We start from the raw sequence: 27,924 nt of genomic DNA on the forward strand, positions 1-27,924 counted from the left end.
TAAATGTCAGGGACAGAAATGTCTTTTCAATCTCCAATTCAACACTGAATTACAATTCCTAGGGGAGAGTCTGGAATTGTAATTCAACATTTGGAGGGAATTGCAATTCCCTCCAAGCAAACGGCGTAATTGTGATCTCCGCGGAATTGCAATTCAACTATACCTAAATTTCCTCCAACCAAACAGGCCGTAAGAAAACATGACAATTTGCCATACCATGCGTACAAATTCAGTCATAGTGCATTTGAATTCATCCAAATGACCTCACAGAGCATGTAAAAATATGTAAATCACGGTAACTAAGTGGCTCAGTAGACATGACCAATTATTAGTGCGCACAAGAGATATGCCACGGTAACTAAGTGACTCAGTAGACATGACCAATTATTAGTGCGCACAAGAGATATGCCACGGTAACTAAGTGACTCAGTAGACAGAACAAAATACTGGTGCGCATAAGGGATCTACCCACTTTAAGCATAATTTCTCACACTGTCGCTGTCGAGTTTCGAACCTTAGTCTCTTGTCTCAAATACGGTCAACTGAACACGTGCGGACAATGATTTGTGACCCTCCTCATGTGAGAAACCCTCAAAGTATCTTCTAATAAAATTAGTTGTTGCAACATAGAAGAGCAGTCGTTATATTATAGACCGCGGTGCATGTGCACCGCGGTCAAAAACGACGCCGTTTCTTTAAGTAAAGAAACGGCCCGTCGTTAGTGTTAACGGAGTCCGTTTGTTTGGTGTATTAAACATTAACTGACACTACAGTATATCCAAACCGACACTGCAGTTATATCAAAATGATACTATAGTTATAGTGAAATGAAACTGCAGTGTATATAAACTGAAACTGAATAACATTTCACATATTTGAGTGTATATTGTACAATGAAGCTGTAATTATATCAAAATAATCATATAGTTGTGTTTTAATGAAACTATAGTGTATATAAAATAAAATTAAATAACATTTTCACATATTTGAGTCTATAAATATCGAATGAAACTATAGTTATATCGAACTGAAACTGTAGTTGTGTTCAACTGAAACTGCAGTGTATACAAAATGACACTGAATAACAGAGTTACTTTTTGCAAAAGGGTGCGAAACGGCGGAAATAAATACTGTTAGTTTTCATTTAAAAAAAAGACGCGCGGTGCATAATCGATTATGCACCGCGGTGCATAATATAATTTGCCATAGAAGAGAAAACAAGCACTAAAATAACTCGAGCATATTTAGAGAAACATATTAGCAAGTCAATCAATAGCTCTATTATACACTTTATAAATATTTTTGCTTGTATTTCTATTAATAATTCTCTCGTTTACACAATTACACCCTTCAAAAAATTCTCCACAAAAGCTCAAGACATCAGTAAATTATTTCACAATTACCTCAAAATTCAATTGATTGATTAGTTAATTAAACTTATAGTATTATAAAATCATTTTTTTATTCTTTTCTGGTTTCAATTCATAGACCTAGGTTGAGCGATCCGAAAGTCATGCATGAAAGGCAACAAGTAAATTCAAAATGGAAAAGAAGTTAAATCTTATGAATTCATCGTACCTAAACATCTACATTGATGATGAATGCGTAAAAGCGTATCGCTTGCCTTTCTCTTCGATTGCAGATTCCAGAGAGAGAACCATAATCCGAATTTCGCCCATTTTCTTCCATTACAAAGAGAGAAATTAAGAGATCGAGAGAGCGCCTATACCTTACTTGGACTAAAAATTGCCTTCCATTAATGGTTAAAAAGGAGCTTTCAATTTCTGCGATTGAGCTTCGATCTCCATGAATGAACGATTTGAAGAGTAGAGAAAGGCTGTAGAGAGAGGAAAATGGCGGGATGCGAAGTAACGTAGGTGAAATATAATTGGGAAAGCGCCATAAAGGTAATTCGAAAAGGCAGAGAATTGAGGACGCGAATGTAATTTTTAAAAAAGCCCGGAAGGGCGATTTAGTCAGTGAAGAACTACAACGGTTGTTATACAGGCACCATGGTCCATAGTGCTATGTGGATCATGATTGTCAAATAAAATTGTAGTAAAATTAAAAAGAAAAATTGTACTTTTTGTTTTTAAATTATAGAGTAATTGTAAAATTCGTCCTTAAGTGTTGGTCATAGTCACTCATCGTCCCTAATTTATTATTGATGTTACAATTTTCGTCTCTCTTTACTAATAAAATATTAAGGACGAAATTTGCAATTTTAGTATAAATCAGGGACGAAAAGTGAGCACAAAAGGACGAATAGTGCAACGCCAATGATAACTTAGAAACGAAAACTAAGCATGACCAACACTCAGAGATAAATTCTACAATTACCCTATAACTTAGGGACAAAAAGAGTAATTTTTTTGAATTAAAATGATACTTTAGTATAAATGAAACTAGTGTGTGTGAAAAATGAAACTGAAAAACATAGCTCATTCAATAACGTATATTGTCAAATTAAATTGTAGTATAATTAAAATGATACTTTAATGTTCTTAGAATAAAACTAGTATCTGTGTAAAATGAAACTAGAATCCAAAACCATACAATAATATATTGTCAAATGAACAGAGTAGTGTAATTAAAACACTACTTTAGCATTATTATAATTAAACTAGTGTGTGTGCAAAATGAAACTATAAAATAGAGCTCATACAATAATGTATATTGTCAAATGAAACTGTAGTAGAATTAAAATGATATTTTGATATTGTTATAATGAAACTAGTGAATCTAAAAAATGAAATTGTAAAACAAAGCAATATTGTCAAATGAAACTAAAGTATAATTAGAATAATACTTACTTTATAGGCCACATTACTACATAAATCATGGTCCATAGTGAAATTTGTCGAACTACAAGCACAAGGCAGAAAGCACATGGTACAAGCAGCGAATGCATTAATCTTGGGGCTGGAATTCCCATTTTAGTGCCAATTTGAAAGAGCCTCTTATATTAATACTAGTATTTTCTCTGCGCGATGCATACTAGTATTGAAAGAGCCTCTTATATTAACACTCTTTTAGTCGAGCTCTAATTTTTCTAATGTGATTTTTCTCTATAGTGTATTGTGTGATTTGTAAACTATTACATATGAAACAAAATATACTTTATGCACACCCTCGTCATCTTAAAAATAAAAAATAAAATTTGAAACTTACATACAATTGGGAAGTCATAATATTAAACCCTTAATTACACATATTTTTTTAGTTGAAGTATCGACTTGTATTTTTACTATAATAAAAGTATAGGAGGCTTACGTCGCGACATGGCTGCATGCTGTGAGTGATCCATATTTTGCAAAATCAATGGCAATAAAGGAAGCATTAAAGTGGCTAAAAGGGGCGTAATATGAATAATTATATTATTGAGTTTGATTGTTTAAATTTTAGTTTTAATCTCAATTCTATTAGTAGAGACTCTTCTTATGTTAGACTTATTATTAAGCAATGTCGGTCTATTGCTAGTGATATTGAAAAAGTTGTTGTTCGCCATGTCAAAAGGTCAGCAAATCATGTAACTCATGTGTTTGCACGGGCGACTAATTTTTCTTCTGTCCTTAGAGTTTGGGATCATATTCCGACCTTGTATTTTGGATTTGATGGTTATTTAATATATGAGTTGCCTTATTTAAAAAAAAAAACAAAAAAACAAAAAAAAAAACAAAAAACAAAAAAAAAACTCTTTACATTTGTTAAATACCTATAAATTGATTAACATCATCATGAATTCTTGAGTTAATCAAGTAGAATTGTAATTTAAAAACTTCACATAATAATCCTATATCAAACCTAGTATTTTCATCAAAATATTAGAAACGTCGAAGATTGTTACTCAATAAATACATATATATTTATGAACCGTTTGAAAACTTAAAAAATGACTTCTAAAAGTCAATGTTTGATTATTCAAGAAAAATAAATTTAATAAAAAAAGTTATTATGGTCAAAGGAAAAAGAATTGGAAAAACAACTAATTTTAACATAAAATATCTTCCAAAACTACTTAGAAGACATTGATCTTGTTGGGTTGGACAAAACAATCAAAAATCTTTATCCAACACAATTATATTCACATTTCACAGTCCAAAATTTTTTAAAATTCTCTCTCTCTCTCTCTCTCTCACACTCATTCACTCTCTCTCTCTCTCTCTATATATATATATAGGTACAATTCCTTTAGTTTTGAGTTGTTACATGCATTAGGCTATGTTTGGTAAAATAGTTAGCTTATCAGCCAAATTTGACTTATTTGACTACTATTAGTTGTTTGACTTGGTTAAAAAAATTAATATATGTGTTTGGTTAATTATTTTTTTGTAACTCCAAAATGCTAAAATTCAAAAAGCTTTTTGAATTAGCTTTTTTAGAAAAGAAATTATACCAAACAGCTATCAACTAACAACTAATTTACCAAACACATTTCTACAATCAACTAATGTTATCAACTAGTCATACATTCATACCCTCTAACCCAATCAGCTAACATCAATTTACCAAACAGGGCCTTAATATTATTTTATACTCTTTTCGTCCATTTTATGTGTCTGATTCGATTAACGAGGCTTAACTGAAATTATTTTATTCAATTTTTCATAATGTTAAATCTAGTATTAGTATATAAAATTTATATATTTAGAATCTATATTAAAAATACTATTAAACACAAAATATCAAATTTAAAAAAACTAAAGAAAATAAGCAAGGAATATAAAGTTGTTTTGACCAATGAATAGTAAACATGACAGACAAAAGGAGTAATAAATATTTTTGTAATATATTTCTATTCATTTTAAGAAATAAATTAACATAAAAAAATATAATTTTCTAACTTTCAAGTTTCAACCAAATATTAAAAATTAAAAATATTATTTAAAAAATAAATCATGTTTTAGAAATTATTTTTTTTAATTTATAAATGGAGCTTTAGTTAATAGTTAGTAGGTGAAGTAATACATGTGAAGACGTCTAATACTTTATCCCAATATGATAACATTATATTACATGCAAGAGTGAATAATCCTAGTGCAAGGATACAAGCTGTATACCTTTTCCAGTTTTCCTAGCTGGTAATGTTAGGATTATTCTCCACTTTAGAGTGATTATATGTGCATTAAAATAATAGGGTGTTTGGTCACACAATCTTCATAGCATCTCTAGCATTATAGGGCATTCTTTCCAATCCTAGGAATAATATAATATTAGCCTTTTGCAATCTATTTATCCCTATTAGCTTTCAATTCAATACCTCTGATATTTCCATATATGTTATATAAATTACATTGGCCGTGTTTGGTAAAAAATTAACCCATAGGCCAATTTTAGCTTATTTGACCATTATTAATTGTTTGATTTAGTTAAAATATCAATATAAATGTTTAGTTATTTAGCTTTTTGGAACTCTAAGGCTAAAGTTCAAAAAGTTACTCCAAACAACTTTTTCAATTAGCTTTTTGAGAAAAGAAATTATACCAAACAGCTAACAGCTATCAGCTATCAGCTAACAGCTAATTTTCCAAACACTTTTCTACAATCAGCCAATGTTATCAACTATTTATACCCTCTAATTAACAGAATCAGCTAACAACTAACAGCTATCAGCTAACAGCCATTTTACCATGTGTTCCGTTTCAATAAAAAAAAAATTAAGTGGATAGTTAGACAAAGTATTTATATTTTATGTATTATATACTCAACAATATATACCAACATTTAGTTTTTATCAATATTTTCTTCAAGTGACTTTATTTGTTATTGTCAATATTTTTTAAGCGAGTTCATTGCTATTGTATCTTTCATAATAATTGACTTAAGGGGTGTATTCAGTCATGACTTTCATAGAGTTTTAATGACTTTTATTAACTTTATTAAAAGTTTGGAGGTATTCAATTCATACTTTTAAAGAGTCTTTAAAAGTCGGGTGATATTCAATCAAGATTTTTAAAGAGTCTAGGAGTGTCAAAGTGGGCCGAAGCCCGCGGGTTAGTCCGCACCCGCGCCGCAATGGGGCGGGTTAGGGCAGCAAGAAATTAGGCTCGCGAAAACACGGGCCTAACGGGCATGGTCCGCGAAGGGCCAAAGCCCACGCGGGCAAACCTGCGCGGGTTGCGGGCCGGCCCGCGGGCCAGGCCATATTTAAAAAATAAATAAATAAAATCAGAGTCTTTAAAAGTCATGTGGTATTCGATTAAGACTTTTAAAGAGTCTTTAAAAGTCATGTGGTATTCAAAAAGTTATGAACTTTGTAGACTTTTTAATTTTTTTGTAGACTTTTCTTTCTCAAATATAAATAGTTGAAATCCAACCATCAACCCCAAGATTTGAAAAAAAAAAATTCTAACAACTTTGAATATTTTCTCTCTCTATTTAAACTCTATTTTTCTCCCTATTTAAACTTTATAAACCTATCTAAATTCAATAAAATTATTTTTTTCTTCATTATCATATATTTTCTTCATACCTAAACTCTACCAATTTTTCTCTCTCTTCTAAACTTTACCATCTTCATTTAAAAATTTGAAATAATATTATTTTTACTTCATTATTGCTTGTTTATATTGATTTTTAATTTTTTTTCTATGAATTTTTTATCAATATTGTTATGAATTTCTAATGAAATATTTTTTTTTTGTTGATGTTTATTAATAATATATATAAGTAATTAGCATATAAGTCTCAGCATACTATGAATAAAAATAATAATGTTAAGAATGTTGATGTGGGTGAAAAATTATATAATAAGAAGAATTTTATGATATATTATAAATGTTTTGTAAGAAAATTATAAATAATCGAAATCATTAAAAGTTTGTAAGGATATATTAAATTTAGAATTTCAATGAATTTTGCAGATTTTTTTAAAATAAAAAGTTGATAAAAGTCCGTGAATGTTTTTTATATAGACTTTTATAGAGTTTTATAAAGTTTTAAAACATTTTGAACGACTCTATAAAAATCAATTAAAGTTTATTAAAATCTATCATTTTAAAAGTCTTTAAAACTCTACAAAAGTCATGATTGAATACACCCATGTTGCCAGGACTATGTGGTCTAATGGTATCCGGGTTGGACTTTCATTTGGAAGGTTGTAAGTTCAAGCCTCAGTGGAGGCGTTATTAGCTCTCTGTGTTTCAGTAGATTGAGAAAGTATATAAACAAATACTACAATGTAATAGAGCTAGTAGCATTCAAAAAAAAAAAAAAAAAGAATACACCCATGTTAGTTACAATGTTACGAAATTTATATCCGAGAATATAAAATTTGATAAATTTTAGTTGCGAAAGGACATAAATTATATTAAATGTTTGTTGGCGGCCTCCACGTTCATTATTTAAAAGTTTAGTTATATGATAGTATGACTGCATGATTAGACACGTTCAATTCCTCATTAAAAGTTTAATTAACATTGAATGGTAATTGAATAATAAAGAATAGTTATTATACATGCATATATATATATATATATATATATATATATATATATATATATATATATATATAAATAATTTATGAATTTCAATTTAAGAATAAAAGATTAGTGGATGAGGTAAATTGCGAGACGTGTCTTAACTAGCTTAGAAGCCCTCTCTTTTCTTTCGGCCTTAGCTACTCTGGTCCTTGATTTGAACTGTACACTACGCGGTAGCTAGCAAAACAAAACTTATAAACCTTTTTTTTTTTTTTTGTTAATTGACCATTTGAGCTATGGCTAGGGGTTGTATACATATATAATATCCACCATCAAATATAAGTAATGTTATTTATTTCAAATTTCGTTATCGACAATATGAAGAAATAATTCAAATTAGAACAATTTTACATTTATTTTTACTTTTAATTTAATTAATTTAATTTTTTTTTTCTCTTTTTGAATTGAATGGAGGGTAGTATCAAGGACAACATATCGTCCTCTCACCAAGACTCTGATCTTTTCGTTCTCCCAATGACCATGCAGTCATCTCACATTCCATTGCGAGCTCGAAGCATGGGAACTTCAAGATCGCTCCACTTCTTAGTATGTGAGTATGTTCAGATTGGTCTAAATAAAAAATTAACTTTGTAATTTTTTCCCTTTACTTTTTGTTTTTTTTTTTTCTCTCTCTCCCAATGAATTAAAACATGTGATAAACGTTTTACACATTGAGAATAAGTTTATTGTTTCCCTTCCATTTATGGATACTTACCATAAATCACACCATTTACATCCAAATTTAATGTAAAAATATTTCCATTCAATATTGAGAATATTTTATTTATTTTTTACCCTCAACTATAGTTTCATTTTCACTTTTTTTTTTTTGGCGGCGATTAATTTTAATTTGTTTCACTTTTTATTTAGTTTAAACTTTTATTGTGTATTCTGGAGTGTCCTCAAATTAATTTTCCCAAGATTTGTTCTCTTCCCATTCAGTTAGTTTTAAACTTTTAAAAAAGTGAAGTTTAATTTTACTTTTATTAACTTTAAAATAAAATATATTTTATTTGGAGTTAACGGCTAAAACTACTAAAATTGAAACAAATTAATTTGGATGACAAAAATAAGAAAAAAATTACTATAAAATGAAAGATCAAAAGTAAATAAACTTAGATTGAGAACATTTTTTTCCCAACTATACATGATCATGATATACTCTATAATTTTAATACAGAACTGCATTATATATTTAAAATTTGTGGAAGTACACCTTTAACATTGCCAAACCATTAAAATATTAAACTTGATGAGAATGTTATCATTGGGTTTATATATGAGGGTATGTACATGCTAGAGATTATCATTTGAGGAAAAACTGGAATAATAAATGCTGCCATGTTCTTCGTGAACAAAATCAAGTTGCAGTTAACTTGTTAGGAACGGGATAATGGGTCAGATTTGGCTTGATGTGTCTGACTGGAACTCTTGATGTGTCTAGAGAGATGCAAATGGGGTATCGAGTGTCCGAGGAGATTGACTGTTTGTTTTGTTAGCCGGGACTTTGTCCTTCCTTTTCCCTCCAAAAAAAAAAATATTAAACAAAACTGTGAAGCCAAAAACAAAACCATATTAGACAAGATTTAAACAAATGGAGTTTAAATAATAATAATAATAATAATTTTTCCTCAAAAGAGTAATAACCGAGTAGGTGTAGTATTACTCTCTTATCAGAAAGTCACAAGTTTAATTTTATTTTGTTGTGTAATTTACGAACTATTATAAATTATAACCATGATTGCAGTAGGCGCTAGACGCTAGTCGGGCGCCGGGGCAGCACCTAGCGCCTAGGCGGCGCTAGGGGGCGCCAAAAAAATAGTGGCAGACTTGCAGTTTGACAATTTTAATGAGGCTGTTTTCAACATTCAATCAAATAACACATCCAAATAAATGAAATAATGATAATTCATAAGTCATAACATCAAAACACTATTAAAAATTAAAAATACTCAAATACTTCAATAATCCAAAGATTCAAAGTATCAAACTAGTCTACGGGTGTATATATGTCACACACACACACACACACACACACAGACACACACACACACACACACACACACACACACACACACACACACACACACACACACACACACACACACACACACACACACATATATATATATATATATATATATATATATATATATATATTGGTTCCTGTAAGGTCAGATCTTCACGTGCAGTCAGTGCGGCATACACCATTAGGAATGCATATGCACCATACAGTGTTCGAAAATACACCAGAATGAAATGGCAAAAAGTACACCACACAAAAAAAAATACACCACACATAATGGTGTATTCTCGAACACTGTATGATGCATTTATGCATACCTAATGGTGCATGCCGCACTGACCGCACGGGAAGACCTGACCTCACAGGAACCTGACCCTATATATATAGGGATCAAGTGCCTTTGTGGCTTCCCGTGCGGTTGTGCGGTTGATTAATGTGCGTGAGTTTTATACTTAATGTGCGTGAGTCTTGTGCTTAATGTGCCTGAGATTTGTACTTAATATGCATGAGTGTGTAATGTTAATGTGCATGAGTTTTGTACTTAATGTGCCTGAGTATTGTGCTTAATGTGCGAGAGGTTTGTGCTTAATATGCGAGAGATTTGTGCTTAATATGCGTGACTTTTAACACAATCACACAGGAAGCCACAAGACTCAAACATATTAACTCGATCGAAATGGACGAGTTAACTCGGCTAAGTTAAATGCTAGGAGGTCAAGTTGGCCGAATTAGGCGCTAGGCGGACGCTTAGGCGGCTAATCACCAAGGCATGCTCTTAGGGAAAAATCGTCACGGTTTAAGAGTGCCTAAACCGATTTTTACAAAAGTGATTATAACACCCTCAAATAGTGATTGCAACTTCAATGTTATAAACTAATAATAATTTTTTCCTTTCTTTTTATTTGTCCAATATTCTTTAAAAAAAATAAATTAAATCCCTTACCTTTGAGGCTTGGAAGCCAATCCCCACCCCCGCCAAAACGTTTCCCTTTCCATGTAAAGAGAAGGAAGCATTCACTCCTCAACTCTCTCTCCCGTTTTCCTTCATTTTGTTTTTGTGTGTGTGTTCCTCCCCAAAGATCAAAGTTTTGAAGCCAACCACCATTTTTGGCCATCTCTTTCTCTCTCTTCCATGCCTCTCTCTGCTTTTCCCTCTCTGGGAGTTTGAAACAAAGGCCAAAACAAACTTTAAGCTCTAATTTGCATGCCAATCATTCTCCAAATCTTCCATATATGCACTAAAGGCAAGCAAAGGGGGTACGTTCATCAAGATTCTCTCTTTCTTTCTTCTCTTTTTTTTTTTTTTTTTTTTTTTTTTTCCTGGTTCCTCTCAATTTGTTCTTTTTCTTTTTCTGGGTTTGATTATTCCCTTCTTTTTTGACTGGTGGAAAGCACAAAGAAACAATCTTTATACCCTGACAGTTATATTTTTTCCCTACCACATAAATTCAAAAAACAGATCCGAAGTGCGAAGCAAAAGAGTTGCCAGCTTAGCTTGTTGTTCTATCTAGGAACCCCTTTGCACACCACCCTTTAATGTGTTTGCCTTTAGATCTGCAAAACTTCAAACACTTTCATAGTTTTCATCACCTTGAATGAATCTTGACTTTGATTCAATGATTCAGCAACCTTAACCTTGTAGTGTACTATTTATAAGCATAGCAGTACAAGGTAGATTCTTGGTCCCCATTGAACATATACATAATAGTAGTGTGGTCAGATTTTATTGGATTGTAACACTTTTGGGTATAGATATAAATTGGAGAGAAAAAGAGAAGGAAATGCCTAGGCAAAGTTTGAATGGGGATGGAGGAAATGGGAGGAGTTGCAAGGTGAGGAAGAGGGGAGGATCATCATCTTCTTCTTCTTCATTGGTGAGGACTTATCGGCTAAAAAGGGCTGTGTTAGTAGGGAAGAGAGGGGGTTCAAGCACGCCGGTGCCAATGTGGAAGATGATGGATGCTTCGACATCACCAGCATCGCAAAATAACGCTAATTCGTGTAAGTATTTGGAGGGGAATGGTGGTGATAGGGGCAAAGAGTTTTTGGTTTCTGCGCGGAAATTGGCTGCTACTTTGTGGGAGATCAATGGGGTTAGTACCCTTAGAGGAAAGGAGAATGTGGAGAAGATGAGTGAAGAAGGAGAGAGTGGTAGGAAAGGAAGGGGTTTGAAGTCATCCAAATTGGCTTCAAATTCACTCCCTCTGCAATTGTCTCATCCTTCTCATAGCCCTGTTTCTGAGGTGGGGAGAGTGACTTTTTTTTTTTTTTTTTTTTTTTTTTTCTTGGGAAGATTCTTGCTTCTTTTTTTATTTTTTCTTGGTTTCTTAAATTTTTATCATCCAATTGATTGGTTGAGTTATCAAGATTTGTTAAATCTTGTTCTAAGGGATATTCTTAATTCTTAAATTCTTAAATTCTTGATTGTATTCAAAAGCTTTTGGTGTTGGGTTTAGCAGGAAATGGAAAGATCTAAAGTGGGCAGCCATAGAAGAAGAGCTTCAGCAGGTTCTGAGAAGATTCTGCAACCTGCTCATTCACTGCAAAGTGTTTGTCTGATGGAGGTAGTTGCTTCCTGCTAAACTCAAATATTTCAATGTTTTTATAAGAAACATAGAGAAAAATATCTAAATTCAATTCCCCCAGGCAGATTCTCTTATCTATTTTGTGCAGTTCAGTAAATATGGTAAGGTTTAATGCTACCCATAATGTTCATGGTCAGTGTCTGATTGTTCGTTTCATTAGTCCTTTCTGGTTTTTCTTCGATCGGGGATTGGGGGATGAATGTTTGGAGCTCACCATTTAAGTATGAAAAAGGAAATTGATATGTGACTAATAGGAAGAAATGGACAAATACGTTGTACGTGGGAAGGAACAGTGAACATGATCTGGTTCTGATTTCGCTTCCATCAGAGCCAACATCTCATGTTGTTTTTTGATGTTTTTGCTTGTCATGTTACAGATAGTATTTAAGGTTTGTGTCTAAAAAAAATTTAACCAATCAATAATCCACCAAGGTGAGCTCGTTTTTGTTGGTGTTGATGAATATGCAGGTTGATGAGGCACAACCACAACCACATGGGAATTCGAAAACCAGACAGCGATTGAAGGATGTTCGCCATGGCCTCACGACCTCGAAAGAGCTGCTCAAAGTTTTGAGTCGGGTTTGGGGTCTAGAAGAGCAGCAGGCTACTTGTTTGTCCCTATTTGCAGCCCTCAAGACGGAGCTTGATCGGGCGTGTGCTCAAGTGACTAAGTTGATCCAAGAACAGAAAGACATTGATTTCGTGTTGAAGCAGTTTGAGGAGGAGAAAGCGGTTTGGAAGATTAAAGAGCAAGACAGGATTCAAAGTTCTATTGCCGGGGAGCTCAAGACCGAGAAGAAGCTGAGAAAACAGACCGAGAGGCTGAACAAGAAGCTCGGGAGGGAATTGGCTGATGCAAAGGCAAGTGTGTCAAAGGCAACGAAAGAGCTCGAGAGTGAGAGGAGGGCGAGGGAAATATTGGAGCAAGTGTGTGACGAATTGGCGAGAGGTATCGGGGAAGATAGGGCCGAGGTGGAGGAACTAAAGAGGGAATCAGCTAAGGTTCGCGAGGAGGTGGAAAAGGAAAGGGAAATGCTTCAGCTAGCTGATGTGTTGCGCGAGGAAAGAGTTCAGATGAAGCTGTCAGAAGCTAAGTACGAGTTCGAGGAGAAAAACGCAGCTGTGGATGAGCTGAAAACCGAGCTCGAGGCGTATTTGAAGTTCAAGAGAGGAGAAGAAGGCAGTGAATCCCCAAACTATGATCGAATCAAGGCTCTCGAGAAACATTTAAGGGAAACACTCCCCGGCCTCATTTACCAAGACAAAGAGAAGCGAGAAACCAAAGAAGAAGACGGAGATGATTCAGCTGATGATAGTGACCTTCACTCCATTGAACTAAACATGGATGATAACAGCAAGAGCTACGAATGGAGCAACGTGGTTTACAACAACTCAAACCGAACCAAACCGGGGAGAAAGTCCACTTGTGCAAAACCCCCGAGACAAAGTATCTGTCTGGAAAGACAAACCTCCGAAGGCATAGTTTTGGAATTCTCAGCTGGGGGCAAAGAAAACCAAGGGGTTCATAGCAATGGATACTCCCATTTGTATGACCACGAGACGTGGAAAAGGGAACACGAAGACGAAATCGAGAGATACAACATGATCAAAGACCTTAGAGATCACATAGTTTCTGCTTCCAAAACCACCCCCTCCCAAGACTTCACTAGTCCTTCCAAAAACTGGACCCATCAAACTTTCGCCTCCCTCGAGCCTAGCATCATTGCAGAATGAAGCAAATTCTTATTAAGTTTATTTCCACCATTAACAAGGATAGTCTATAAGTCTATTGCAATTTGCATTGCCTACAAATCCCAAGAACACACATTCTTGATGGTTGGTTAGCCAAAAAAAAAGAAATTTTGTGTTCTGCTGTTTGTTTTTTTAGCTGAATTGTACAAAGTTTGCCACTTTATTTTTTTTTTTTACTGGGAAGTGAAAAGTTTACAGATTTATTATATATATATCTCTCCAAAACACTTGAAGACAATCACTTGTTGACACATGACACCCCCAAGATGCCTTGTCCTCATACCAGAAAACAAAACTAGGTGGTTTGTGGGGCGTTCCATCATCACTATAACGTTAGTTGTGTGTACATCTGATAATGATGCAACGTTGTTCATGGAAGTTCCATGGATGTCTCAATCAAGGTTGCCATGCTCATGAATGACAACTCACTTCTTAGGGCATCCTCAATAGTGGTAGGATTTTGAGGAGATTTTGCAGATGTGATTAGGAAAAAGAAATGAGTGAAAAGGAAAAAACCACCCCCCCTCCCAAACCCTGACAAAATCCCCTAATTAACAGAACAACCTCATCCTTCTCTCTTCTCCAACACATCATTTTTTTCTTAAAATCTGTACAAAATTCCCTATTGGGGATGGCCTTATGTGTTTGGGCTGAGGTTAGGAGAGTCGAGTCCTGCATTCTGTTATTGAAAAGTCGTGGTGCTCTACTAAGTAGAAATAAAGTTGGGCTGTTAAGCAAGTTGTTGGGCGAAGGCCAGTAAGTGCCAAGCACCCTAATTCTTGAAAATGTGTGATAATATTATAAGAAAAGAGGAGAGAGAACAAAAACAAAAAATAATAATAATAAATAAATAAATAAATAAACAACTGCTAGAGCAAAAAAAAAAAAAATTAAAAAAAAAGCTTTTATGCACCCAGGGGCACTTGCCGTGCACGCACCCAGTGGGGGCGCATCTTGTGTTGAACACCCGTTAATAAGAATGCCTTTTCCTTTTCTCTCTTCACGCGGCCCCCACATAAAACCACTCTTCCTCAAAGAACTTTTTATCTTCTCTCTTTCCTACATTACATTTGGCCCCACAAAAAACCTCCTAAAATCTACAATCGAGGATGCTCTAAAGAAATAAAGTTGCGATTTTACTACTAGCTATAACTTTTGATCGTAATACAAATATAAAAAAGTAAAGTTAGGTCTTCCTTTTTTGAAAGTATGTTAGGTCTTTCTTATTAATTAAAACTTTTGATATAGGGGTAAACGTTTGATTCTCATGAGCTTGGAAAAAGTTGAGATTATGGTTTCTTCCTGCAAGTACGGGGTTCTTGGAAAGTTGAGGAACCTGTGATTGATGGAAAGGGAAAAACTTTCACGTGGATTTAGTTGGGGAAGTTAAGGATGTGTTTGGCAGAAAATGGTTGGTTAATTTTATTTCTTTATTTATTATTTTGCTTCGCAGACATGGGAAAAGGTTGGTGCTTTCATTGTCATCCTCCTCAACAAGGTGAGACCTTTTCTGGAGAGTTGAATTTTGTCACCTGAAAGACTTAGGAAAATCTTTAGGTTTGATATGTGTTCCTGTCAAGAAGTGGAGCAGATATTAATGATATTTGTTTGTCTGGTTTAAAAACAGGAATAGGAATCAGAATCAAATATTTAGTAATTTAAATGAATTTTAGTAGAAGTAACCTAATTGTTTGGTAGTAGACTTGAATCGAAATTATTATTAAGTTTTTTGCTGGGATACAGGCTCCGTTTGGTAAAAAAATTGACCTAATAGGTCAATTTTGAATTTTTACCTTATTTGACTACTATTATCTGTTCATATACTTTCTCAACCTACTGAAACACAGAGAGCTAATAACACCTCCACTGATGCTCGAACTTACAACCTTTCAAATGAAAGTCCAACCCGGATACCATTTGACTACTATTAATTATTTGATTTAGTTAAAATATCAATATAAATGTTTGGTTAATTAGCTTTTTGCAATTCCAAAATGCTAAAATTCAAAAAACTACTCCAAGTAACTTTTTCAAAAAAGAAATTATACAAAACAGTTATCAGCTAATTTACCAAACACTTTTCTACAACAGCTAATGTTATCAACTAGTTATACCCTCTAATTAACACAATCAGCACAGCTAATCAACTAGTTACAACAATTTACCAAACAGGGCCACAGTAGTTTAACTTTTGTGAAATTTATTGCAAAAATCTGGGTCTTTATCCGTCTGTCGTAAGCTCGCTCTGAGAGGCACGGGCCCAGGAGGAATCGTCTTGTGGGAATCAAACTCGAGTTATCCCGAAATTCTTCTCCACAAAGAAAGCTTATTTGCTACTTGAGCTACTCTATTGGGTTACTATACTTTTGATTCTAGTTGAATCCTTCAAAGGTAGTAAACACCCATTTAATCATTGTGAATCCATCTCTATATATTTTTACTTGTGTCCATCAAGACACTTTGGGTGAAACTGGCCTTGTGACCTTAGCTGACAAGTGACTGTAAACCAACTTAGGTTGCTCATGACCGATTCAAACCAAGAAAGCTAATAAGCATCTCCCACAAAGAGCCAAATATGGAGCTTTGTAATTACCAAGCTAATTTAAAAATATCGTGATGATTACTATTACTATAAACAATGGTTAATCCATCTCTATATTTTTTACTTGTGTCCATCAAGACACTTTGGGTGAAGCTCGTCTTGTGACCTTAACTGACAAGTGACCAGTAAACTAACTTAGCTTGCTCATGGTTAACCGATTCAAACCAAGAAAGCTGCCAATAAACATCTCCCACAAAGAATTAAATATGGAGCTTTGTAATTACCAAGGTTATCTTGATGATTACTATTACTATAAACAATGGTGTAACTTTTGAAAAAGAGTTCATTATTTTTTAGCCAGTTTTACCAAAACAAGATCTTTTACTCAATCATTACCAAACACCCACCACCCTTGGATTTCATTGATCTCCCCATGTGCACAAGCTTATCAATAAATGATTCAACCATATATAAAGTATACTGTCAAAATAATGTAATATGGCCATTGGACACACTCTGAATTGTTTAACCTCAATAATGAGACTAAAATCCTGTTGACTATTGATGAGTAATATGTGTGTCTTGCAGAGGAATAATGCCATGTGAGATATAATCAAGAGCACATCTTTATTCCTCTCCATTATTTGTCAAATACTACATGTTTACAGCTCTACACTTCTTAATCCCGAAAAAATTGACGTATCATACATAGATATCTTATCTGAATCTTATAATCTTTATCATATCGCATATCTTATTTTCGTTCAGCCGCACTAAGATAGTGTGTATGTCTGTACTTAAATCAAACAGTTCAGCATGGGTTGCACAAAATAGGCATTGGCTGTGTTTGTGGCTGGCACCAGGAAAACTTGTAGGGATCATGTTTGAATTCTTCCAAGGCATACATAATGGCTTTGTCTTGGATTATTTAGACCAAAGACACTCAGTTCATTTAAAGCTTTTTCAAGAGAAATGAAATTATTTTGTATATTCTTCTCCATTTGTCCTTTTTTTTTTTTTTTTTTTTTTTTTCATACAAGGAAGGGTTAAAAAGTAAAATTATATTAATTTAGACCACATCAAGCAAACAAGATTTGAGAGTCTTTTCTAGCATAACCAATTATAACATAAGATTACAAGTTCAACTCACTACATGAGTAACATATTGACTTTCTTGGTTTGAGCTGGTCATCTATGGGCAACATAGCCCGCACGGGCTTAGCTCAATGGTTCAGTAGGCAATATTTGGGAGAAGAGACCAAGATTCGAACCTCGATGGCGGCAATGTGGAAATTATGCCTAAAGTGGGCAGATCCATTGTGTGCACCAACCCTGTTTGCCGAGCCAATGCTCTGTCATGCCGGGATGTGAGGGACCCCTGGGATTGGGGATTCAACCTTTTGGGAGAAGCTATGAGCAACCTAGGTCACAAGACGGAATTTACCAAGTACACAACTTCAAATAGTGAATGCAAATTTCCCTCGTCACCAAAATTTAGCTACTTTAAAACTCGGGAAAAAAAAAGTACTTTACTACCCTTAAAGTCCTACCGCACGAACGAGGTTAATATACTATGGGTTGTCTTATGGGTGCACCATGTCATATGCTATTTTTTTTTGTGTGTTCAATATTCTATATGATTTATTGCTTTATTTTAGACATTTTCATCCCTATCCTTCCATTGATTCACTGGACCCAAAACTCCAAAAGTCATTAAGAAGGGAATAAAAGGAGTATCTGAGACTAAATCTGGCAGGATGTCAAGAAAGGATGAACCTAGAAATGAAAAGAACTAAACAACAGGCTGGAGTCTGGAGGTTTCATTGAAATTAAATATTCAGAGAATTATTGATAAACAAAGTATTAGCACAATGAATGAGCCAGCAGAATAGATGGTCTTCACTCTTCAATAATGTACATGGTGCATGAACACAGAAACCGGAGACATGTCATCGATGCAGAGATCTAGCGCCTGTTGGCTTGTTAGATCGATATGCTAGTAGTCCATCTTACTTTGCTGAGGTTTCCGCTTTGTTTGATGCAGATGTAAAAGTTACGGGATTCAATGGATGATCCCTCACGACCAAGCTCAGAACTTCTGGCCTCGAGTAGTGCCCGACCACATCAAAGTCGAATTTCGCCCTTGCTATTTCTCCGAGATCTGTGAACCGTGAGATTAGATCATAGGCATCATTAGACAGACAAACAAACAAAAATGTTGAATATTAACAGACAATAATTGATAATGCACAATAGCACACATACTAAATGAGTTAATACCTCAAATGGTCCTCCGAGTATTAGGGGTTTACCAGCTATAGTCCTCCGAGTTTTAAATGACCTACAATGGTCCTCCATCTTATAAAAAATAACCACCCGTGGTCCTTTTAGGACGTCTCTTGGTCATTTTAAACTCGGGTTATTTTAAGAATTAGGACCACGAGTGGTTATTTTTTAAAACATAGAGGACCATTGGAGGTCGTTTAAAACTCGGAGGACCACAACTGGTAAACCCCTAATACTCGGAGGACCATTGGAGGTATTAACTCCATACTAAATGGAATGGTATAATTAAGCCAGTAATGTACCTAAGTCAGCGGAGATGAGTGCCTCCCCCTCGTAATTTGGTCCCGCCAGCACAGTTCCAGACGGCGAAATGATGACGCTGCCACCAGCACAAACAACGGAATCCGGGGTCAGCTCTTCCTCTGTGCCAGAAAAGATGTAGTCTGGAGGAGGCGGGTAATCTTTCCTTCTGCAGAACTGGTTGGCTGATAAAACAAAACACCCGCCCTCAAGGGCAATGTGAGTCATGGATGCTTGCCACACATCCCGGGAATCAGCGGTAGGGGCACAGTATATCTCTATGCCTAGAATTCACAAGTAATGTAGCCATAAATATGCCAAAAGTAGGGTGACGGGGAAGGCTAGTAAACTAAGATTATCTATCATCCACCTAAAATGTGAAATTTTAAAAACAATACGCTTCAGTAGAGGCGTTATTGACTCTTTGTGCTTCAGTAGGTTGAAAAAGTAGTGATGAACAGATACTACATTGTAATAGAGTCAGTAGCATTCAAAAAAAAACAATACGCTTCACTGTAACTGCATCCACGTTACTAACCTTTAGCATACATTGCAGTCCTCAGAAGTGGCATTCTGTTCTCCCAGCAAATTGCAGCACCAATTTTTCCTATCGGGGTCTCAAAAACTGGAATTGTTGATCCATCTCCAAAACCCCAAATAATACGTTCCAGTGCAGTTGGCATTACTTTCCGATGTTTTCCAAGGTAACGACCTTGAGAATCAAAGAACAGAACTGTACAATAAAGTGTATATCCATCTCTCTCAATAACACCCATAACTAAATACACCTTATATTTTCCCGCCATTGCTGCCAATCGATCAACTTCAGGACCTGCAATCAGTGTCTATGAGAGAGAACAAGGACACAGATGGGAAAAGAAGCAGCCACCAAAGCATTAGAAAAGGCATCCATTATTTACTTATCATCAGAAGATAGATGCCCGTAGGTCAAGTTCAGGAGGCCACCAAAGATGTATGCATATGTTTAGCAGGGCCTTATAATTTCGCAAAATATATTCTCAACCCGCACAAGTTTTAAGTTTCCAAACTTCAGATTTTAGTTCTCCTATGCAAGTATATTTTCTCATAGGAGTCAAGGTTGTGAAGCTCAATTGCTCCATTGTAACTGTTGAAAAATAAAGAGTTAGGCATATCTATAGGGTTGTGTCTGTTTATGAATAGGTGTTAGTTATGGGTAGTTACTTACAGTTATGTGTTTGAATATATATATATGTACTGTTTCTTTGTTAGAAACACAGATAATACTAATATATTTCAGTCTTATATACATTTTCTATTCTTTGATTCTTCATTATTGCTTCCGCCTAACTGGCGGGTGGTGTTATTCTCCACCCGCCAGGCCATTCCATCTTCCAAATTCAACAGTAACATCAACAGAAGCACACTGCTCCTTTCCACATAACAGCTTCCTGCTGCTAATTTCTTGCAAAATGGCAATTGTCTCAAGGGAAGGAAACATAATTTACCTGGCACATCAATGGCAGCAGCATGATATTTCCGGAAGTCCTCCTTGCCCTTCGCTGAACGATTGCCTATGCAGACACCAAAGGTTGACCCACGTGGATAACCACCTATAAACGCTTCCGGAAACACAACCAGTTGTGCACCATATGAAGCTGCTTCAGCTAGCAGCCTCTCAGCCTTATCTATGGGAGTTTTGGTGAAACCAATAAGAACTTTTTTTAAACAAATTTGGCAATTTCATATACTTGTTTTCTGAAAATCACAGAATTATCAATAAGAAATTCCAACAAGTAAAAATGTCAACATCTTTAGTACTCCTTCAACATACTTAGACAACTACCTTTATTTTGGTGTAGGAAAATTCTAAGGCACGGGAAGATGTTGTTAGTGTTAATTGTTAAATTAAATGCATTCCATGCTTTGGGGAAGAAGGTGACTGTGACAAGTTCAGAACACTCTACAAGTTCAGTGTATTATTTAAAATTTATGATTGTATTTGGTTGTAGTGAATATTAGTTCAATTTGTCCATTTTTGTTTCTCAAGACCCCAAAAAAAAAAAAAAAAAAAAACCTTGGAAATTTTAAATTGCTTGGTAAAAATAAAGACATTAACAAAAGGTTCCACAGAGTGAGCCAATCAATACAAACTTCACAAGGTAGATTCTCTTGTTTTCCTTCAAATATGAAGGTTGATGCTCTCTTTATGTTAGGCATTCATCCATGTTTCATTATGTCCCTCATTAGGCACTCTTCTCTCCACCCAGGCCACCATGGGAAATTTGATCTCATCCCTATTTCCTTTATCAACAATTTATTCACTAACTTAGACAAGAAGTTTCAGCCCCTAGCACTGTTGCAAAAATCAGTCTAGGCGTCCGCCTAGGCGCTAGGCGGCCCTAGACCGTGGCGATTTCCCCCTAGGCGCCCGCCTAAGTGACCGGCCGCCTAGGCGTCCGCCTAGCGCCTAACTCGGCCAACTGGGCCGCCTAGCGTCTAACTTAGCCGAGTTAACTCGTCCAAAGTATCACAAGTGGAGCATAACTCATGGGATTGGAGCAGAAAATCAGAAGACAAATTACATAATTTATGCTATTTTACTTAATTTCTACATTGTATTGGGTTATAAGTAAGGCGCCTCCCCTAGTGTTGATGGCATCGAATATCCATTAGAAAATAATAACTATTGTAGCTGGGCAAGGATCCATTCTTGCTGGAGGATACTTTCCAGTATCCTTGTTTGTCTCTATTCATTTTAAGCCTAACAACTCTGCATTACTTCTTCTTCATCTGCTCTTTACTCCAACATAGATGTACAATTCAAGTATTGAACACCATGAACACAGCGTCTGATTATTTCTCCCTTCCCTTGACCCATTGCCCTTCTTTTGCTCTATTGCCACCAGACATCAAATGATCAAATAGAAGGTTCAGGGTCTAAGGGTATCTTTACATAAATAGACACAAAAGCTGGGAATATCAGCTAGTTCCAGCACAGATACATTGGAATTCATTGAAATCACGTATACCCAAATGGAATTGATCCAATGTTTGCACTCTGTCAAACACAGACCTTGGGGAAAGAAAGAGTTAATACCTCTAATGGTCCTTCGAGTATTAGCGATTTACCAGCTGTGGTCATCCGAGTTTTAAATGACCTCTAATGGTCCTCCATGTTTTAAAAAATAACCACCAGTGATCCTTTTATGACGTCTCGTGGTCATTTTAAACTCGGGGTTTTTTAAGAATTAGGACCACGGGTGGTTATTTTTTAAAACATGGAGGACCATTGGAGGTCATTTAAAACTCGGATGACCACAGCTGGTAAATCGCTAATACTCGGAGGACCATTGGAGGTATTAACTCGGGAAAGAAAATAGTGAACTATGCCATTAAGTTGTTCACACATTCTCACCCTGCCATTGAGTTGTTCACTCATCTCTTCTTATTCAAATAGGTTGTAATAAAGTAGACCTTTTACATTGGTTAAGTTAATCAATGGCCTTTGATTTAAACATATGACAACGAGGATTTTAGGATTACCATACAGATTCAGTTTTCTTTGGTTATAGGCAAATAATTTTTGCTCAACTTTTTACTCTGGAATTGTATTCCAACTTTGCTTGATAATCCTAAGGGGCAGAAAAGAAGTTCTAATTGCACACAGATATTTGTAACTAACTTCATCTTCATTATGAACAAGCTCTGAGCTCTATACTACCACAAACTATCAGCTACCATACTTGAATGTTCTTTGACACTACACTTTATCTGCAACCATATACAATGTAAAAACCACATGAAAAAGTAGCAGCAAGAAGAGGATTGCAAAAGCAATTTCAGATAAACTTTATACAAGTGCTAGGAACCTCAGAGGATATGCCTAAAGGCTATAGAAAACGCCATTTGACATTTATCATTTCTAAGACTGCACCATTTGAAGCAAGGATACAAACCATTGCTCAGAGCATATGGGAGGATGTAAATCATGATACTCAACTGAACATGAAGCACAGAGGCTAGACCTTTGCTTACTTACTGCGCACAAGGAGTCCCCTCACTTTGAGAGGTTGCTCCCACACTATGGCTGGTGAGACTCGATCCCTGGTTATTCTTTCCAACTTTCACCTCTATAACCAGTTGAGGTACCCATGCAGGCAACTCAAGCATTTTATAATTCTCTAGACACTTGTAAGCTATAGCACTCTAATATTTGACTCAAAATCAACTTGTCACTTATATTCATCACAAAATAATCAACAAACAAATACGGTGCCCAGTGCCCTGAAATTCCCTAAGTTTCAATCTTCCTTGTACATAATCTCCCGCTGAGAAACACTTCATTCATCAATTTCCGTAACCCAAGAGGCCAAGAAGCATCTTTTGTGAAAAACCCGGAAAAGAAAACGACCGTTATCAAAGCAACAACCACCAAAAACGAAAATAATCGATCAATTTCACCACAGCGAGAAACTGAATCACAGATGTCAAACCAAAAATTTAAAGCAAGAATTGCATAAGTGAAATGGAATGGAGAGCCGACCAAGAGTGGCGGGGGTGTCATAAAAGACGGTGGATGCCTGGACCACGGTGGCGCGGACGGTGGAGGAATCACCAGCCATGTCCACTTCAGCGAAGAGAGGTTCTTCGTTCGAGGGTTGCGGTACCAAAGCCATTTTCCTTAGCTGGGTGGCGATAATCTCGCTCCCTGTTTCTAGAGCTGCTGGGTCTTCGGTAGGCTGCTGTGGGTTTTGACTGCTCAGTGGACTTTGCATATGTGAATTGGCAAATATAGGCCAAGATCATGCATAGAAAATGTGTTAGCCATAGCCCACAGAAGTTGGGGAAGTGATTCACCGTTCACTGGGTTGTGGTGCAGAAAAGATTTTGAGATCTCCCGAGATATATCGGGAAAAATGAATGAAATGTGTAGGTAGACACATGTCATTTTGAAAATATGACACTCCTTGAGATTGGACGAAAATATGAAAAATGATCCTTTAACCAACACACTATACCACAAATTACCCAGAACTCAAGAATTATTTAAGAATTTGAAAAAGGTAATATAAAATTAAAGAAATTAACACTAGTCAAAAGCAATATACAAACTAAGAGCTGACAAAAACCCGTATTATTTCTATCATCGAGTATTTAAAAGACTCATAAGGGTAAAGCTCAAACTGATGTTAGAATTTTAAAATAAAAAGGTTTAAGAAAATAAACATAAGAAAATTAAAAATTTTGAAATTTTTTGACTTTTTGTGATTTTTAGACCAAATTTTTAACTTTTTGTGATTTTAGGCCAACTCCCTTCCCCACACTTATTTTCAATATTGTCCCTAATGTTGTGAGAGGAAAGAAAAGAAGATAAAGAAAGTCCCCCCTTATTCATTTTTTCTTTTGTGATATTTTCATATGACCCTGCAGTTTGAGAATAACAAGAAAAAACTGATTTATCAACGCCATTCAAAAGATTTTCTTTTTGAATTTTATCAAACTCTAACTTACCATCCCCAGCAAAATTCAACCCCTTAACTGCAAAAACTTGATTAGCCCTACTAGACAAATTTATAGGATTCAAATATGAAAACTCATCGGTTTCACCGACTTCAGTCATAATTAATTTGTCAGTTTGAATATCAAAAGGGATTGTGTGCAATTCTTTTTGTAGCTCTGCACTTACCGTTTCAAGCACACAACTTTTGAGCCTATTTCGAAAAGGAACTGGGGCACATAAGGCTTGGGTGGTACATAGGGATTATCAAATTTATGCAATTGAGGCCCATGCTTTTCAACAATAATATCATCAGCATCATTATTCAATTTTACAATCATTTCAGTTTGTTTAGGACTTAGGAGTGATATTATCTTTTAACTTGTTTTCAATCATTTCACCACTTCTCATAGCCTTAACTTCCTCAGGTTGACTAGGTAACTTACCTGGCACATGCCCTTGCAAAGCTTTAGCAATTTGCCCTATTTGTACTTCCAATCTTCTCATGGAAGCCTCATTTCTTGCAAGTGATGCCTCATTTTGTTGAAATCGTTGTTCATCTGTTTCTTGTTGCATTTGGTGTTCATAAGCTTCTTGTTTCCTATTGCAAACCTGTATGACATTATTCAAGGAATCCTCCCAAGATGGTTTTTTAGGTTGGGGTGGTATTGGTTAAAAATTATTTTGATTATCCCAATAAAAATTAGGATGACTTGGTTGAGAATCATTTTGATTATTGCCCAAAGAAAAATTAGGATAATTTTTCCAACCCGAATTATAAGAATCATAAAACGGTTCATGCACAGACATTTGATTAAAAGCATTCACTGCAGTAGCCTGTACAAAATCATTATTATTTCTCTTATTTAGAAAGGGATTATTTTGCTTCATACTCATCATAGAACACATGTTTGTCATTTGTTTCACTAACTCGGACATATAAACTGTCAAATCATGATTTGAGTTAACTTCATACCTACCTTGTGTCCGCCCCCTTATGTGTTTTTTTTTTTTTTTTTTTTTTTTTTTTTTTTTTTTGTTGGGAGTTTGCTCATAGCATTTCATACAATGATACGGTCTCCTCCACTGTTTTTTCTCCCATGGAACCTCCAGCTGCATTGTCAACTATTGATTGGCTGGTTTGTGTCAAACCATCATAGAAGGTTTGACTTTGTAGCTCCAATGGGTAGCCATGGTGGGGGCATTGAATGAGCAACATTTTGAACCTTTCTCATGCTTCATGGAACGGTTCACCTTCAACTTGCGAGAAAGTTACAATTTTTCTTCTTATTTCAGCAGTTTTTGCATGGGAATAGAATTTATCTATGAACTTATTGTACACCTCCGGCCATGTCCGAAGGGATCCAAGTGTAAGAGACATGAATCATGTCTTTGCTGCATCTTTCAAGGTCTAGAACTAGATATTAGTACTTACAAAAAAAGTTGTAGATTAGAGTTGTCAAAAAAGATTTGGCAAATAGTAAAACTAAAAAACATAATATGTAAATTTCATTATTTTAGACAATTTTTTATTTAAAGAATATATAACGATATTTGTTTATCTACTATTCATATTTGCCAAACGAATACACAACTCTTTGTTGAATCGACAAAAAATTTGATTGAAAAATATATTTCCAAGAATGAAACAAATAAAAAAATAATTAATAAAAAAACTAAAAATACAATTCACTTTATTTCAAATATAAAAACTTATACTTATAATAGTTGTAAGAAAAATTCAGAAATTTTTTGTGATTTATCCAACTTGTCACAAGCATATGTATTTTACAAAATATCGCAAACCGGGGTTGTTAACTTGTCTAAATTAAGATTCGTTCTTCAACATCATGGAACATCTTTCTTCCTTAAAACTCAAATGAAATACTCCTTTCGAACACAAGGTTCATCCTCTGTCAGGTCATTCAACGGAAAGTTTTAGACTACCCCGTAGAAATCCCGGATGAAGGTAAGGGCATCCTCAGTTGCCGAACCGTGAAAAGACGGCAATTGGTGGTAGTGGAATGTCTTTAGCTCATAGTTCTTGCCTGCATTGGTAAGCACTATACAAGAAGGTGAGGTTCCTACTTGGGGCCTACCAAAGTCTTTCATTAGTCTAGGGTTGGGTAGAGGAAGTGCAGCCATGGTTGTGGTTGTTTCTTGTGGTTCAAGAGTTGGATTTTCAAAAAAATTTTCTTTTTCTATCAACGTGGTTGTCTAAACGCAACAGTTTAGGATTTAAAGAACGACGACCAAGCATAAAATAAAATAACAATGAAGTAAACAAGCAAACAAATAAATAAGCGAAACTAGCAAAATAATCAAAAGCAAATTGGAAACAACTAAACCAATATAACATTTTTTTTTTTTTTGTGATTAAGAATGAAATGACAATAATAATAAAAAGATTGAAAAAAAAAGAGATGAATAAAGGGAAAGCAAGTATTACAAAATGGGGGAAAATAAATAAACAGAATAGAGAAAGCAAAAACAAATATAAAGCAATTTTTAAATGGACTAATGAATTAAATAAATAGCAAGATTGAAAATGAAAAAGATGACAATAATGAAAGGATACGGATAAAAAAATCAAAGCAATTAAGGAAAGAAAAGAAAAGAAAATTAAATTGCAAAATAAACAATTCCCCGACAACGGCGTCAAAGATTGATGGACAATTTTAAATAGTCCTCGCAAGTACACGAATCAATTGTAATGATAGTGTGCTTTAGCAAGGGCCAATCCCATAGGGAATTGATATAATGCAATTTAATTACTTAAAAGAGTGAAATAGAGAATTCAAAATAAAGTTTCAATTGCAGTGAATTAAACCAACTGGAAATATCTAAAGAAAATATAATAATCACAAGTTAAAGAAACAGAATTGACAATCGAAATGGGTTACCTAAATGAAATTGCAAAGCAGGAATAGCAATTGAATAACTATTGAACAAAATTACAAGGAATTAAAGACTAACAACATGAACAACTCATTTAACCAATGTGACAAACGAAATCAGTGCTTAACCGCTTTAAAACTAGGCAAAGGCAATTGTCAGCATTAACAACTAAGCATCACAATTAATATCATACTTAAGCTTTAGAATGGTAATTGGCATCATATTTAATCATTGCAAAAAAATCTACAGAACTCACAAATTGAATGGCCAATCACGAACTAACACAGATTAAGAAAACAAAAGAAAAAGAGGAACCAGAATGTTCTGCTGCGCTGGAGTTAATGTGCTGAAGAGAGAGCTGAGATTCGTTGAATGGAAGGACAACTCTTCTATGAGGTCTGTCTATCCGCCCATCTGGAATAACCAACAACGCTACCAGAATTGATCTGGAGCCAATTAATGTCCTCTTCTTCAAAACCACCCTCTTTTTTATATTGTTACAGCCTAACTACTCTCTTGCTCTTCTTCTATTCTGTCAGATCGCTCATAAACCAAAAATGACATCCGAAGCGATC

At 35.0% G+C, this 27,924-nt stretch overlaps 2 protein-coding genes and 1 long non-coding RNA gene across 5 annotated transcripts; 1 reads left to right on the top strand and 2 right to left on the bottom strand.

Moving 5' to 3' along the window:
* Positions 1 to 219: 219 nt before the first annotated feature.
* LOC109160195 lies at positions 220 to 15,688 on the bottom strand. The gene is made up of 3 exons (XR_002050707.1): positions 15,678 to 15,688; positions 6,473 to 6,477; positions 220 to 542 (listed from the first exon to the last, which is right to left on the bottom strand). It is a non-coding gene; the product is annotated as an uncharacterized LOC109160195 (long non-coding RNA).
* On the top strand, positions 10,471 to 14,054 carry LOC109160193 (uncharacterized protein At5g41620-like). Of its 3 annotated transcripts, none has more exons than XM_019308416.1 (4): positions 10,471 to 11,750; positions 11,967 to 12,071; positions 12,561 to 13,751; positions 13,782 to 14,054. In XM_019308416.1, exons 1-4 carry the CDS (start codon positions 11,289 to 11,291, stop codon positions 13,824 to 13,826), a joined length of 1,803 nt encoding a protein of 600 aa, XP_019163961.1. In that variant the 5' UTR covers positions 10,471 to 11,288; the 3' UTR covers positions 13,827 to 14,054. The 3 variants fall into 3 exon arrangements, with proteins under 3 accessions (XP_019163961.1, XP_019163962.1, XP_019163960.1); XM_019308417.1 differs by having other exon boundaries at positions 10,471 to 11,684; positions 11,730 to 11,750; positions 12,561 to 14,054; XM_019308415.1 differs by having other exon boundaries at positions 10,471 to 10,764; positions 11,260 to 11,750; positions 12,561 to 14,054.
* A 2,448-nt stretch (positions 15,689 to 18,136) lies between the features above and the next one.
* LOC109160194 (bifunctional nitrilase/nitrile hydratase NIT4A) lies at positions 18,137 to 23,839 on the bottom strand. The gene is made up of 5 exons (XM_019308418.1): positions 23,498 to 23,839; positions 20,460 to 20,639; positions 19,511 to 19,804; positions 18,975 to 19,256; positions 18,137 to 18,547 (listed from the first exon to the last, which is right to left on the bottom strand). Exons 1-5 carry the CDS (start codon positions 23,727 to 23,729, stop codon positions 18,396 to 18,398), a joined length of 1,140 nt encoding a protein of 379 aa, XP_019163963.1. The 5' UTR covers positions 23,730 to 23,839; the 3' UTR covers positions 18,137 to 18,395.
* Positions 23,840 to 27,924: the final 4,085 nt, after the last annotated feature.

The sequence above is a fragment of the Ipomoea nil genome, unplaced genomic scaffold (assembly GCF_001879475.1).
Source record: "Ipomoea nil cultivar Tokyo-kokei standard unplaced genomic scaffold, Asagao_1.1 scaffold2845, whole genome shotgun sequence".
Classification (NCBI taxonomy): Eukaryota; Viridiplantae; Streptophyta; class Magnoliopsida; order Solanales; family Convolvulaceae; genus Ipomoea; species Ipomoea nil.

Bases quoted from the DNA above. Each gene is read 5' to 3' on its own strand.
- LOC109160193 (XM_019308415.1), top strand. From the start codon at position 11,289: ATGCCTAGGCAAAGTTTGAATGGGGATGGAGGAAATGGGAGGAGTTGC. The intron at 11,751-11,966 runs GTGGGGAGAGTG...TGGGTTTAGCAG, and splicing joins CTCATAGCCCTGTTTCTGAG to GAAATGGAAAGATCTAAAGT. The intron at 12,072-12,560 runs GTAGTTGCTTCC...ATGAATATGCAG, and splicing joins AAAGTGTTTGTCTGATGGAG to GTTGATGAGGCACAACCACA.
- LOC109160194 (XM_019308418.1), bottom strand. From the start codon at position 23,729: ATGCAAAGTCCACTGAGCAGTCAAAACCCACAGCAGCCTACCGAAGAC. The intron at 20,640-23,497 runs GTCGGCTCTCCA...AAACTCCCATAG, and splicing joins TGACACCCCCGCCACTCTTG to ATAAGGCTGAGAGGCTGCTA. The intron at 18,548-18,974 runs GTACATTACTGG...CACGGTTCACAG, and splicing joins ACTCATCTCCGCTGACTTAG to ATCTCGGAGAAATAGCAAGG.